This window comes from Danio rerio, chromosome 17 (assembly GCF_052040795.2).
Source record: "Danio rerio strain M-AB ecotype USA chromosome 17, GRCz13ab, whole genome shotgun sequence".
Lineage (NCBI taxonomy): Eukaryota > Metazoa > Chordata > Actinopteri > Cypriniformes > Danionidae > Danio > Danio rerio.
In genome coordinates, this window is record NC_141037.1 from 54,840,001 (window position 1) to 54,856,302 (window position 16,302).

The following is a 16,302-nucleotide window of genomic DNA, read 5'->3' on the forward strand; positions in this document are numbered from 1 at the left end:
TCAGTTTCATCGTTGAACCCCTGTATATTTTATGATGAGCCGTCTCTCTCAGTTGGTGGGATTATGCTCGCTTGTGTTAGTGAGTAAGGGCATCAGAGAGGAATTTCAACACGCATGATGTTCAGAAATGATGGACAGAATTTTTGTGTAATAAAATATAACCCCGTTCTGAAAGAAGGAACTGTAATTTTCGCAATCTGGCGCTAAATAAAAAGAAATGGTGGGGGAAACGCTGATGTTTTGGCTTTTGTGGGTTTGCCTAAATTCTTCCATAATTTCCTAAAGCGATTATGATTGACAGCCTCCTCAATTTTGTTGAATTGTCATGTAATCAGCTTTATTCTGTATTAGTAGTGACTTGAATATAGAATGGTTTGTTGATATGTGACTTGCAGGATCTCTTTGTTTTCTTTGTAGTTTTTTTCTTACTCTCATTCTGTATTAAAACTAGCCATCCTTCAAGCATTTCTGACCACTGTAGAGACAATTTGTACTTAATAATTCTCTTTACTAGATGAAGTCCATTGAAGTAAGTTCATCATGTTCTCCACATGAGTGCTGTGGAGCAAAGCTTAGTATTGGGCTGGACTGTCTTTACTCCATATGAGTTTGGAGAGGACAGATGCAGTTTCTTAGTTCTAGCATATTTTAATTGCGGAATTCAATCATGAAACATTTTTTTTTTCATCTTTGAGGATATTATACAGAGTAAAATAATAAAATCTCTAAAAACTATTTAAAAATTCAGACTTCTTTATTATACAGTGTGTCCATATTATTATACGTTTCTGTTCTGAAGGTTGCTGACCTGATCCAAATTCACTGACCTGTTTAAACTGTGGCATCAATGTGGTCTATTAATGTAACTCTGTATCTGCAGGACTCGTTTTTCATGACCGTTTACTGTGTTCTAGTCATTCTGTCTAGTTTTAGTAAAAATTTTTTGCAGATATACTTGTTAGCTGTTTGAATATTAGTCTCCGTCTGAAGAATGCAGTCTGCTTATTACCCTGTTCTAGTGTTTAGATCCTCTATCAGCAAAACTGACTAGAGACTAGGGATGCTCAAAATAATCGATTAACCGTTAACCGAAAGGGTGCGTTTGTGACCGATTAATGCTATCAGTTAAACGATTAAAATTATTATTTTATATATTTTTAGTTTGTAAATATGCAAATAAATGCATATTTTCCGTGGAGCGGGCGATTTGAGCAAGTCTTGGTTTTTTTTTTTTTTTTTTTTTTTTTTTTTTTTTTTTTTTTTGACGGAAGACAAAAATATGATTACAACCTATGCTGGTTATTAAAAAGAATCAGTCAGTGTTTTCGATTTGTTATATAAATTATTTATTTAAGTGAAAATAATCTAGGGCAGTCCTATTTATTTTATTCATTTTATTTAGTTTATTCTGTTCTTCTGTGCTAAACACTGCAGGTGCGTGAAAATGCTCTGTTTTATTGTTCTATTATTAATATGCTAGCATATAAAAATAAATCAGTATTTTAAAATGCAATATTTAATGTGTCAGACACAAAATAGACACGTCAATTTGTTTAATATAAAATTAATAGTAATCTGACCAGTTAACCGTTAATAACCGATTAATGAGCGGCGGTTGTCGGTTAGCAAAATTAACCGAAATGAGCATCCCTACTAGAGACTGAACATTATTATAATTAAAAATATGTCTTCGATGTAATAAGGGGACTCATATGGGGGAAATTAATATGGCACAGAGGTACATGTCCTTATCTAAACACAAAAGGTCTGTTAAGTTTTACACAGATTCTCCCTTTTGTACCTTTTTCACAAGCTGAATAAAATCCCAGTCTTTAAACCAAATTATGATTCCTTCTAGGGCTGGGCCATATGGCGAAAAGTATCACTATAAAATGTTTCATATCAGTCAAAATCGGTAATTATTATACAGCTCTTTTCTGATTGGTCAGTCATGACATTCCAAGGTATGTTATTCCAAGATGACAACCGCTGGCTTATCAAGGAACTTCAAATCACCTTGACTGTCAGTGATTGCATCCATACTCTTACATCAATATTCATATGTATTTGCTTGTCTGTCACTTCTTTGTTTTTGACGTTTGGCGTTGTCTTTTGAATAAATAATATGTAGGTTAGTATATGCTCCATTCCGCCTGTTTTGTTTCAGCTTTGTGTTTTTGAATGCCCTATCATACACCCGGCGCAATGTGGTGCAAGGCAATAGTCTTTTGCTACTTTCAGCTTGGGGCAAGGGTCATTTTGATGTGTTGCACCACACTGTTTAAATAGCAAATGCATTTGCTCTCAAATGTGCGCCCAAAGGCGTTCTGGTCTAAAAATGCAGGCGTGTGTTGGCATGTTGCTATTTTGAGAAACTGTAAATAGTCTGATCTTTAGACCACAACAAAGTTGGTCTATTGTCTGGCGCAAAGTGCGCCTGGCTTACACACTACACACAAGATGTAGAGCAATACGCAAATATCTTTACATATGAAAAAGATATAATATATTAAGGATATATATATAATAAGGATATATATATATATATATATATATATATATATATATATATATATATATATATATATATATATATATATATATATATATAGCATATAAAAATAAATGATTAAAATATTACAAAACATTAATTTCTAGCCAACATGAATTTAAAAACCACTGCCCTCGTACTTTCTTCATCTCGGGAGGCTTTTTCAGTTCATTCAATTTGCTTTTGTATAATGTTATTATTATTAGCAGTATTATTTATTATATCCATATTTATATTTGTTTTATTAAAAACAAGCTTAGATTTGCCCACTTGTCAGGTTTTAGACCATATGGGGCATGGCAGGTGTATTTGGAAATGACTCAGTATTTTGAGCACACTTTGTTATTATTGTTCATTTATTTGTTTGCTGGAAATTAGAACTGAATTTAGAAATAGTTTTGAAACAAATCTTTGTGCTTAACAAACGAAATAAATTATTTATAGGCTAATATATGTCTGTGCGGGAAGGTTTCCCTATCCACTAGAGCAATAGCGAAAGTGACCTTACTTTGTCATGTGCGCTTATGGTGCGACGCAGCTGGCTCTTAAAGGGAATGGGAGATGAGACTCTGGTTGGTTTATTCTCGAAACACACCTATAACTTATTAAGAGAATAAACTCAACCCTTTTAGACCATGCGCCATGGCGAAAAGCGGATTTTCCCGTCCTTAAATTAGCAAAAATGCGTTCTGACACGCCCTGAAAGCGTTTGCGCCCTGCGTTTTGCGCTCTGCGCATGGACCGTCAAAATAGAGCCCTTTGACTGTTTGGCACCATCTTGTTAAATGCCCCATTAGCACCACTCAGCTAGTTTCATTTTTTTGTGAGCTCTGAGTTAATAAACAGTCAATAAACAAATTGTTATGTTTTGTGGAAAGTAGCTGTGTAATAAGCAGGATAAAGTACATCCAGGATGGTGGTTTTCGACCACCTGGATGCACATTGTCCCTAACTTATCACAATAAATGCCAATTTTTTATTTAATTTAAAGTTGAAAGGAAAACGGTTGCCTCTTTAGAGAAAACTGTTGAATCCAGTTAATTTAACTATTATTTTTGTCAGAAGAATTGTCATTTCATTATAAAGTACATTATTGTAAGATTAATATAAATCTTGTGTTGAGTAAATTTTAAATCTTCAGGTAGCCGGTCCAGCACACCTAATAACTGAGGCATTTGTCTTTTAACTTGATCTTTTTGAGAGCTGTTGGCATGCAAACAAACTCATGAAGCTGTTTGTGTGGATGGATAAAATCAGGGGTTGAATAATGAAATTGAAATATATTGCAGCCCAATCCATAACTCATCCACCCCCATGCTTTAGTTTGGGCATGCAACAGTCTGAGTGGTACACTTCTTTGAGGCTTCTCCACATTGTAACTCTCTCTGATGTGGGAAAGACAGTGAAGCAGGACTCATCAGAGAACAATACATGTTTCACATTGTCCACTCCCCAAGATTTTCTCTGCTGGCACCATTGAAACCTGCGTTTGGCATTGGCACAAACGACCAAAAGTTAACTATAGCAGCCCGGTCATGTATTTTGACCCTGTGGAGCTCCTAACAAACAGTTTTGGTAGAAACAGAAGAGTTGGCCAGCTGTGGTTTTATGTTTTCACTGACTGGTCAAATTTAGCCCTGAAACCTCCACCAACAAATTGGCCAGTGTTTCCGTTTCATTGTCCAACCCCTGTAGTCCAGCATGTCATGCAAATAAGCAAGAAGCGCATATTAGTTAAGCTCATATATTTCATTATTTAAATTACTTTATATTGAATGTTTATAGAAAACACAATCATTTTATCGCCCAACCCAGTTTGATTGTAGCTTTTTTGGAGTCTAAAGGATTAGCAAGAAGATTGTACACAGTATACAATATTAGAGCTGTATACAATATTAGAGCTGTATACAATATTAACTAAAGATTAATGTTTTTCTCCTCAAATAGGAACATTTCCTAAATATTTATCTCTAATAGTGTAACATGTTGTTTTAAGCAATAACATTCAGTACTTTGTGATTAATAGCGCAATTACAATGATTACCTAATCATGGCTCGATTTCTTTTTACTCCCTGAACCGCTTTTAAATAAGTGTAGTAGTATTGTCCTACAGTGCACATTGTATACATTTTAGGTTTAGCTAGAGCTGAAGAGCTTTGCCTGAACCCGATAGGACCCACTATGTTTAGTTGAGTTTTATCTTAAATTCTATTATTTTGGACAGGCTCTGGCTTGTGTTGTAAATGAACAGCTGTGTAATGGAGTTTGATTAGCACAAGAAAGATGAAAATGGATCCTGAGAATGGATCCTGTTTTGTTTGCTTAGCCCCATTTAGGAGCTTATCACAATGAATGTATTTTTTTTATTGCTGAAGATGCAAGGCACAACGCAGTAACTTTCTGTTGTTTAGAAATTAGAAACTTTTCAAAACTTTTTTTTTTAAAATGAGTAGTAGGGTTGGGCGATGTTGACCAGTTTGGCATCGTATGATGTCTATTGTGAAACATCGCGATGGATGATGGCATCGTAGGCGGGGTAGGGGTGGTTGTTAGTAAAAATCAATGAATTCATAACCAATTAATTTATTGTAGCCTACCGTGAGACACACATGGTCTTTGCTTTACCCATAACCAAACTATAAATAAAGTTACACACAAATTACCACCTGTCAATCACTTTTTTTTTTCCGCTGGACTTTCGCTGGAATAGGCAGAGTGATCTGCGCCGTCATAATGGCTTTTCCCCACTGCTGGTGGAGGAGAAGAGAGTTTGTTTGGAGTTCACTGTTTGATTTGTATTGTGATTGATAATAACTTCCTTATTTTATTATAATTATGAGGAAATAATAACAAGATGCTAGGGCTCGACCGTTTTGGTCGCATATGCGCCCGAAGTTTTATCTTTGCGACCTTAAAATGTATTTGAAAGCATTTGTGCGAGTTCAAATATTTTCACAAATATTTTTCAAAATGTGAAGCGCTGAAGATGAGAGAATGAAAATAACACTGACAGATTTTGTTTTAGAAACCACCTAAAGTTACTAATAATGGCACGTCTTATTAGTGATCATGTGCTGAATGCTAATCCACCATTTACACTTTTCCAAGAGTGGATAAAAAACTTCCAGTGGCTTCAAGTCTGCTATGAAATTGACTGCAGCCACTCATTGTAAATTCTGTGGGACGGGGTTAGCAGGTAACAGTAGAGGTACTGTATAATCCTTAATTAAATCCTCACTAGGCTGTCAGCGATGCAAGAGGCATGAAAAGACCGTTATTGCTATTAAGATGACATGCAAATAATAAGTTATGTATCAATATAAATGTGGGGCTGGGCGATGGATCGCGATGCCAGCTCAGCATCGTGAAGTTTGTCTGCCATCGACGATAGACGATGGCATTGTGTATCGGCCCAACCCTAATGAGCAGTGTGCTGTGCTTTTTTTTGTTGATAAGTAACCACTGCAACAGTCTTGGTGCTAAAACAAAGGATGCTGGTTGCATTTTCCACACAAAGTTGACTTTTTTCGACTGCAGGTGCTCAGTCAAAGGTGTAAGACACAGCAGGCAGAACGTGAGGAGCCCGGAGACATATCCATTAATGCTGAAATGGAGTGTGTAAACCTAAAGCGGGGTTTAAATCGAATGTGTGGAAGTATTTTGGCTTTTTTCTAAAAAGATACGAAAAAGGAGAAAAGGTGACAAAGAAAAAAACTGTATGCAGGCACTGCCAGACTGTGGTGAAATATAAGTCGGGGAATACGACTAAAAACAGTCGTGGGGACTGCAGAACACAGCACACTTGTTAGATTGATGCAGACATTGACTTGTACCGCAAAGAGAGCTCTATCTCACTCATGGCTTGTCCTCTCAAGTGGTGGAAAGACAATGCACAACGTTACCCACTGCTGTCAACCTTGGCTAAATCATATCTCTCTGTCCCAGAAACCTCAGTCCCAAATGAGAGGGTTTTTTTCTGTTGCAGGGGACATGCCCAGAGATCCCAGCTTTCACCAGATTATAGTTATATGATCATTTAAACTTGCATATAGATGGCTAATTTGTATGTCATTGATATGTTCAGTGCTAAGGTAAATGAGTACTTTTGGCACTTTTTTCGAGTTTTTTTTCATTAGTTTTGTTTTCCTGTAAATTACTCAATAAATATGTACCGTGCCATTCATACCGAGGTATTACTGTACCATGAAATTCTGATACCGTTACCTCCCTAGTGTTTAGTGTAGATCTGGATTCTTCCAGCAGTCTCTCCAGTGTGTGGCCATATTGCTCTTTTCTGACCAGTTGCTTCAATACAAGCAACTTAAGAGTAGTATACATGGAAACAAGTCTGATCCGGTTTTAATGTCCTCAGGTCATGTGCTTTTTCTTGAATGGACGAGATAACACATGGAAAGTTAAAGGATCTAATGAGGTTATAGTGTTTTAACTTTTAAATTACTTTGATCCATCAGGCTGACAGCAATTTAAAATAATAATAAAAATAATAATAGTAATAATAATAATAATAAAGATTTTAAATGAATGTAGTCACCAAGTTAGTCGGCAGGGCATCTGGATTTGTCCCTACTGGCTGCAGATTATGCACATGTCAATGGAATTTACATCCAGGTCCAGTCTGAAATAAATGCTGGTTGGTTGGTTGTTTTTAATCAATTGATTTATGCACATTGTTCTAAGGTAGGAGGGTTTTTTGGCTCAGGTAGAGATTTTAGGACCCCAGAATACCTTCTAGTCTAGAGTAATGTGGTTTGGTACAGTATGGAATGCATTTGTTTTAGTTTCCCATGTCTAAAGTACAAAATAGTGAACCATACCATGCCATTTTTTACTCTTTCACAAGGGTAATTGGCCCAAAAGTACTGTGATGAAAATCTAAAGCTACTGGTTCAGAGAGAATTGTCATTTGTGTATACATGAAGTCGAGTGAACAAAAACACGGGAAGTGTTATTTTTAAATGGAAAACCAAAATACTTTGTTCTGTTAGTCCCTGGGATCTGAAAGGGTCAAATGTTATTTAGACCCCAAATGTACACATATACTTTCTTGAATATTGGCAGAAAATGGAACAAAACGCAAACTGAATCAAAATGAAACTTAATTTTCTTTTTGCAGTGCTTATAAAAAAGTGAAGCTGCTTTTTAAACAGCAGTAACCAATGTTATTTCTCTGTTCTATATGCCTTATTTGGAAATAAACTAAAAAGGATCATTTAAACTTTTGAGAAGTGGGTTTGCCTTCATGGAATCTCTGACAATAATCCACATATAAAATTAAATTACCTCAAACATATGAAGGTCATATATAGTAAGCATGGTTGTTTATTATAGCTTTAATGAAACTAAACTTTCCTGTTTTTTAACTTCATAAAACTCTCTGGTCACCTACATAAGCTATGAAAATAGCCCAAATATGAACACTGATCTCTGGAACACAAAATGAACAAAAGGTCAAAATGTATTAAAGTTGTTAATTAATGCAAGAAAAGCATGTGTTTTATATCATAGGCATGCTCTGTTTACATAGTAGTGTGCAAGCTCGGTGGAGAGATCATCCAAATTTAATGGATTAAAAATATATCATTGCAAATCTGAAGCAAAAACTGTAGGTCAGAAAAAAATGCCAACTCGTATTTGTATTATTATTACAGTTTAGCGTAGTGTTACACATTTCCAATTGCACAAACACAAGAAGAACAGTGTGCCATTGGGCAGTCAGTACCATGCTCAAGAGCACCACAATTTTACAAAAGGTAAAAGAGAGCACTGTTTAATCACACCCCACCCACTACTATTGCCAGTACTCAAGATTAAACCTCTTTAGCCTCTGTGTTTCTGTTTCTGAATTCATGGTCTGTCACATCACGACTGGCTCTTGAACTATTCTTATGATATCAATATCCAAAAAACAGGGAGTATTAGTTAATGCCTTGGTATTAAAGATGAATTTATCTCTGTTTGTTTTGTTTGATCTCTTTCAGTTCTACAAACATGTTGTCCAAAGTGTGGAGAAATTCATTCAAAAGGTCAGTGTCCACTTCATAAGGTTACATTATAATAATGTTTATTTATTGTTTTTAAATGACGTCTTTTAAAAACCCAAGTACACCTTACATAGATCTTCTAAATATTTGGGATGCCTTGATCAAGGTTGCTGTGCACCCAATGCTGTGATCAGTCAATAACATTAATAAAATATTTAGTTGTAACATCTCATGCGCATTTCAGCTTTTTAATTTTCAATTGTGGATATTTGACAACAAAAGACCATTAAAGATTTTAAACATTAAATGAGATTCTAATAAATTTGTTCTAATGTCAGCTAGGGCTGTGCAATTAATCGAAAATCCGATTTCGATTACGGCTTCTAACGATTATGAAAAAACATTAATCGAGATAAACGATTATTCCATTATTTACCGCCCCCTTTCCAGTTATCCTCACTTGGTGCTCTTAAAGGCGCGAAAGACCGAATGCTTATGTGCGTGTGTGTGCGGCGCACAGTCAGTCAGAAACATGCGGTCAGCACTTGGTCTTATTCGCACATTGCGACGAGCAGAGAGCACACACATCTAAAGTTATTAACTTTAGTGCTTTAATGTTCAAATAGGTATCAAAACGCAGCGTTTAGGGATTATTCATATTAACCCTCATTTGTGTAATAAACAAACGAGTTGAGAATCAAAAGACGCATAAAAGCGAAACCATTAAAGAGACAGAGCACAATAGCTGCCGCCTGTTTTATCATGATTAATACAACCCCTCTCCCTCTTGACTGAAGGACTTTTGTAGCTAAAGTGTTTTTCTTACAGTGAAGATGCTTAAAGCACAGTTTGTTTCATATTTTTATTTTATTGTATTTATTTCTCTTTCCTTTGCAGGGTGGAAAATAAATGTATATATGCAGTTGAAGTCAGAATTAATAGCCCTCCTGAATATTAGCAACCCGTTTCCTCCCCAATTTCTGTTTAATGGAAAGAAGTTTTTTTTTTCAACACATTTCTAAATATAATAGTTTTAATAACTCATTTCCAAGGTCACACTTTACAATAAGGTTCATTAGTTATTAGCCCCTTTCACACATACAGACCTTTCTGGAAAATTGCCGGCAAGTCCTTTTTGAAAATACCGGTAAATTCGTTCTGGCTATTTTCCGGAAAGAGAAGTTGTAACATTACCGGCAATTTGCCGGAATGCTGCGCTGTGTGAATGCAGAAGGAAGATTCCCGTAATAAGCGCGTGCACGTCTAGAACGTGCTGACGCGAGACGTCTGCTTTAGCCAATCACAACAGTCAGACGCATTCACGTGCGCGCGGTTTGTGAGGATAAAAGCCTTTGAATATTTTTCCAGACACCTTTAGCTGCTAGAAGTTAGTCAGATCACGTTTATATGTTCTTCTTAATGCCAACTGTGTAAATAATCATCGATGAGATGCTTATGATAAGCCGTTGTTTGTTTACCTTCAAGCTTTGCGTGTGCTTGTGAAACAGCCTATGAGCGCCTGCACACGCACATATTATGAACATCTCGACATGCGAAAGTGATCCTGCGAAAGTTGTTCACAATATTGATCATCCACAGAGTTTGTAATTTAGTCAAATGTTTACAAATTCAAGCGCAGCCGTTTAAAGTTCATTTGTGGTCAATGATGTCAGAATTTACCGGTATTTTGGAATGGATGTGTGAACGCTCTTTTCCGGAAAATTTCCATAACGTCCTCACCTGTGTGAACAGCGCTTTTTTGAAAATACCGGTAAAGTCTTTCCGGAAATTTTCCAGATATTCACCGGTATCACTGTGTGAAAGGGGCTAATGTTAATTAATGCATTTACTAACATGAACAAACGATGAACAATACATTTACTACTGTATTTGTTCATGTTAGTTAATGAAAATACAGTTGTTCATTGTTAGTTCATGTTAACTCATGGTGCATTAACTAATGTTAACAAGCATGGACTTGGTTGTTAATAATGCATTAGTAAATGGTCAATTATAATAAATAAATGCTGTACATGTGTTGTTCATGATTAGTCCATGTTAGTAAATGCATTAACTAATGAACCTTATTGTAAAGTGTTACCAGTTCTAATAACCGATAAATTTTATCTTCGCTGTGATGACAGTACATTATATTTTAGTAGAAATTTTTTTAAATACAAACATTCAAATTAAAAGTGTGATTTAAAGGCTTAATTAGGATAATTAGGCAAGTCATACTATAACAGTAGTTTCTTCTGCAGACAATCAAAAATATATATTGCCTAAAGGGGCTAATAATATTGCCTTAAAAGAGGTTTCAAAATATTTAAATCTGCTTTTACTCTAGCCAAAACAAAACAAATAACCCTTTCAATAGAGCAAATACTGTTAAAATTCGTTACTCTGTTAAACATAATTTGGGAAATATTTATTTTTAAAAAATTCTCAAGAGCGCTAATAATTTTGACTTCAACTAATAATCGTTTGGAATAATCGTGATTACAAATATGACCAAAATAATCGTGATTATGATTTATACCAAAAACGAGCAGCCGTAATGTCAGCCTTGCGTGAAACACAGAGCTCAGTGTGGTTTATCTTTCTTTTTTTAATGCTGCATGGAAAATCACTCAATTTCCATGATATAATTGGCTTATCCTGGACCCTTCTTGATTGTTTATCACTCTCTCTTACTTGCTTTTTTGTGTGTAGTGCAAACCCGAGTACAAAGTTCCTGGTCTGTATGTCATCGACTCCATTGTACGGCAGTCCCGTCACCAGTTTGGTCAAGAGAAGGATGTTTTCGCTCCACGCTTCAGTAAGAACATCATTGGCACGTTCCAAAATCTCTACCGCTGCCCGACAGACGACAAGGTGCTTTTCTTTTCCTGTCATCAAGTGCTAAGGGTCTAGTATAGCCTACATTCTCCTGTTGGCTTATTTTCCCATTTTAATGTTTGCATTGCAGAGCAAGATTGTCAGAGTGCTCAACTTATGGCAGAAAAACAACGTCTTCAAGAGCGACATCATTCAGCCTCTACTGGATATGGCAGCAGGTCTTCCACCGCCCAGCGTTACGCCCGTCTCTGCCAGTAGTGTCATACCCATGAACAGCACTACTCCTGGTAAGTTGGACGATATAGGTGCATGCCACACAATAGGCAGTGGTCGACCGCCAGCAAAAATATGTGGCCTGTGTCTCAAGATCAAGTGAAGTTGTGCTTTATTGTTATGTGTGGACATATAGTGAAACCATGTTGTGTCTCGCATGGCCACGGTGCTACGTAAATAAACATAATCATAAATATGAGCACAACACTGGACATAAGAGTAACTGTATTGTGTATTTACAAAGTGGCCATATTCATCAATGTAAACACAACAAAAAATAACATTGACATTATAGCAGACACTAAAAAGCCCATTCCTAGCCACTAGACATTACTGACAGGGTATTCGAGTGTCAGAATGTTGTGGGACTGCTGTAGAGGAGTTATTTATAGGCCCACACGGAATTTGCGCGTGCAGATTTCTGCAGATTTTTAGCCCATAATTAATTCTGTTTATTTGCTTGAGTAAATGTGTAAATCAGAATGTATTAAGTTTTTATTCAGTAATTTACTGCTTTTTATTTAATATATTATGGTTTTAGTTATGATACTCCGCTGGATACTCCCAAAATAATTCCGCAGAAATTTGCAGATTTTTACCAAAATTCTCTGCAGAAGTAGCAAAAAACGTCCGCAGATTCCGTCTGGCCCTGGTTATTTAAAGGGCACCTATGGTAAAAAATCTACTTTTCAAGCTGTTTGGACGGATCTGTGTGTTGGTATAGTGTATAGACCGTCATACTGGGGTCGGCCAATTGGAGCTGTTTTAAAATCGATCGCACCATTACGTAGGTGTGCGATTTTTTTTTTTTTTTTTTTTTTTTTCCCCCCGCCCACCGAATTGATTGACAGCTGCGCACATTAACATGTTCCGGTAGTCACGTGTATATGTCAACAAGACCAGACAGACATACGCAAAGCAACCGGGAATAAAAGGTCTGTTCTGTTCGCTAGGATTAGCAAGCATCATCAAATGTGATTAAGAGTAAGTTTCACATGTTTAAAGTGTTTTAAAACAGAGTATGTGTGTAATTAATTACAGCGTTTTACTTCAGCTTTACTTCATCAGCACAGCACAGCTGGAGTCAGAACAATTATAAAAGAAGACGCTTCAATCCCGGTTTGTGGAAGTTAAATCAGGTTTATTTTGTACATTAGCATAACAGATATCCACAAAGTACTTTTGGTTAGCCTTAACTAAGCTAAGCGCGCTCTGTTTGTCTGCCTGCCTGCCTGCCTGCCTGCGCGCGCGCGCGCGCGCGCGCGCGCGTGCGTGCGTGCGTGCGTGCGTGCGTGCGTGCGTGCGTGCGTGCGTGCGTGCGTGCGTGCGTGCGTGCGTGCGTGCGTTAACTTTGTAACGATGTTGTGTGTGACTCATCAATGCAACTTCACAATACTGATTAGTAAAGGTTAGTTCTTACTGTAGTATCTCACAAACGCTACGTGAGACCTTCTTCCTTTAAGTCTGTCTGTTGTCTGACGCAGCTGAGGGAGGAGGCATGTAGAGAAAGTAGGCGGGAAAAACTCGTCTTAAAGGCGCAGTACGACAAAACCACCCCCTGCTGGAAATCAGTATAAAACAGCATCTTGTAAAAGGTATAATGAAAAATCTGATGGGTATTTTGATCTGAAACTTTATATACACATTCTAGAGACGCAAAAGACTTATATTAAATCTGAAAAAAGGGGTAACCTAGGTGCCCTTTAATAGGGATTATAGATCACAAAATTTCAAATTTTTTTTTTAAACATGACGGTGAAACACAAATGTGGTTATGAATATATTAAAACGTGTGTTTGTTTGTCGTAAAAATTCGTAATAATGACAAAAATTCTAATTTATGGATGTCCTTACTTCCGGGTGCAGCTATGCTGCCGCTGTGACTGGAGCATTCTGGGAAATTTTCTTACCTCTTGGTTTCAAGTGTGGTCCTGAAAAGTCTTCGTTCGAAGGGCTATTCATCCCTTCCCCTTAGCCCTACGCCTTCAAGCTAAAGAGAATTGGGACACCCCTACCCCTTGGCGTGCATACGCAAAACGAGAGGTAGGGGTAAGGGGAAAGGTTAAGGGGTAGAATTGTGATTGGGCCTAAATGATGACAATTTTCATCGGGTGAACTCTCTTTAAGGCAAAATGAAAGCATGAAAACTTGTTTAGAAGTATTTCTTTTGCATTTGCTGTCATTTTTTTTTCTTCTTTTTTTTTGCTGTACCAATGTTTACAACAGTTCTATTACATACCAAAAACTCAATTCTAGTCCAAAATCTCTTCTCGCAATAACAATTTTTACTACTCCCTAAAGGAACTCCTGCAACTCCAGCCACCCCTGCCAATATAGTGCAGAGTCTTCCAGACTGGGCGTCTCAGATCTCCAACACAGACACTGTGGCTGCAGTTGCCCAGATCTTGCAGAGTCCTCAGGGCCAGCAGGTCAGATTCTCCACCACTGAAAGCTCTGTATCTTCTGGACAGCTGTTTCTGTTTCTGACTGTATGTCTGAATCTGTAGTTGCAGCAGCTGGTTCAGAGCCTGCAGATGCAGCAGCAGAAGCCTCAGCCCTCTCTGCTGCAGGCGCTGGATGCTGGTTTGGTGGTGCAGCTTCAGGCTTTGACTGCACAACTCACTGCTGCTGCAACAGCCAACAAACTCAACCCACTGGAACAGAGAGTTTCCTCCTTCAACAAGGTGAGGCATTTTAGGATTTTACTGGATAGAATAATATTTAAACCTGCTGTATGTTCGTTTTTGGGTCTTCTAATGCTACGTTCACACCCGACGCCGTACGCGCGTCAAGCGCGAGTGATTTACATGTTAAGTCGATGCAAATGCGCGAATAGACAACCTGCGGTGCGATAAGCGCGAATGACGCATCATGAATTGCAAGAATTGAGCGTTTTGCGCATTTGACGCGATTAATGCGTGTTTCGCACAAATCGCTCGAGTGCGAAAATCTGCACTTTAGCGGACATTCGCGCCGCGTTAACCAATCAGGAGCTTGCTCTTGTGGGGGCTTGATTGTGATGTATCGCCTGTTGTTGGTGTCCCGGGGGAAATCCTCCAGCCGACACCGACAAGAAGTTCATCAAACTGCACTGGGCTCAGTCAGAAGCACTGCTGAAAGCCTCCATCATCCAGGTTCAGTTTCTGGAGGAGTTTATGAGCTCACAGAGCTGGAAGCACCTCTGAAAGAATCTAGTGGACTCAGACACGGCCCTAAACGTATCGACGCTGTTTTTCAGCCTTCATAAAGCACAAACACTGTTATTTTCTTCATAAAATCAATGTTGGCCATTTAGCAACGAAGCTAGAGTCACCGGGCAGACAGAAGCCCTGCCCATCACGTGAATCCACATCTGTTCTGAAGTGAATTTGACGCTCGAAGTGGATTTGACGCGTGAATGAAGTGAGTAAACTGAAATGTTCACGCGGCTATTTTCACGCCAATAGCACGATTTATCTGCGCGTTCAGCGTCTGGTGGATATTTAAGAAACATGCTTAGTGAAGATACTCGTTTACCTGAGAAGCAATACTAAAGTCAGTTATTCTCTTTTTAAAAAGGAGCGCTCTGTGTTGAAATGTCTGTTCTTGTTTTGGTCTCTATAACCAGCCCACTACCAGTTTACCCAACTATATTTCAGCACTCTAGGCTGCCTTGAAAAACATTAAATTTCATTTCAGTCTCAAAGGCTTAATGTATGCGGCTAAAAGCACATAATCAGTACCTGAGAGGATCATTGTCGTAGTATGTGGTTGTTGATGTTTCTAAAATAAATTATGAAACAATATTTATAATAATAATAATATATAGAGGATAATATAATCTAAAAATAATATCATGTTAATTTCGTTGACATTGTATATGCTTGATAGTAAGACACGCTCGCCACTGTGGGTGTCATTAACCTTTTTGGGCCAGGAAGTAGGGCCAGGCGATAAACAAACCCTCCAGTGTTTTGAATTTGGACTGCAATACCTATTTCAATCACTAGGTGTCAATCCTGAGTACTGTACTTGAAATCCTTGCATATCGCTGTTTGTTGTGAAATTGAGCTCCTTCCTCTGATCTTATTGGTCATTTGCTTGTGTTGCAGAAGCTGCTGGGTCAGTTTGATTTCGGGAATGAGTCTGAACACAGCGAGGATTCGAAGAAAGATTCTGCGTCCTCTCAGATGTATGCTCTTTATTTGCTACTTTCAAGAAAAGTTGTTGCCTTGTTTAGATTTTTTTTTTAAAGGATGTTCTTATTATCTCTTTCAGACCTGTGCTGTCAGATTCCATCAACAGCTCAATATTTCATCAGCTGGCGGAGCATCTTCAGCAGCAAAACCTCGAGCAGTTTCAGAAACAGCTAATGGAGCACCAGCAGCATCAACAGAAGGTACTAACAAACAGACCATGATTATTAGAGGTGTGAACCTATACTGGTCTCACGGTTCGGTTACGATTATCATGCCTTTGATTCGGTTCAATTCGATATCTCAGTGCATCACGGTGCATTGACGATGCTTTCCATATACAACGTTATATTTTAGGGGGGAGGCTATAATAAGCTGTCTGTATAAAACACACAGACACACAGCACCCCACTGTCTCTCATTCAAACACAAACATAGACTGCACCACACACACACACACAC

At 37.7% G+C, this 16,302-nt stretch overlaps 1 protein-coding gene and 1 long non-coding RNA gene across 4 annotated transcripts in view; one reads left to right on the forward strand and one right to left on the reverse strand.

Moving 5' to 3' along the window:
• The window catches only part of scaf8 (SR-related CTD-associated factor 8), a 65,244-nt gene that overhangs the window by 37,820 nt on the left and 11,122 nt on the right, over positions 1 to 16,302 (forward strand). For all 3 annotated transcript variants that reach the window (NM_001436747.1, XM_087288630.1, XM_087288632.1), the window contains 7 exon segments: positions 8,552 to 8,596; positions 11,267 to 11,428; positions 11,523 to 11,679; positions 13,967 to 14,094; positions 14,173 to 14,349; positions 15,757 to 15,836; positions 15,923 to 16,043. In NM_001436747.1, the coding sequence (NP_001423676.1) occupies positions 8,552 to 8,596; positions 11,267 to 11,428; positions 11,523 to 11,679; positions 13,967 to 14,094; positions 14,173 to 14,349; positions 15,757 to 15,836; positions 15,923 to 16,043 (870 nt within the window).
• Positions 9,636 to 16,302, reverse strand: part of LOC147840047 (uncharacterized) — a 543,896-nt gene continuing 537,229 nt past the window's right edge. The window contains exon 3 of the long non-coding RNA XR_015513969.1: positions 9,636 to 9,817. This is a non-coding gene — a long non-coding RNA (uncharacterized LOC147840047). The remainder of the gene's footprint in view (positions 9,818 to 16,302) is intronic.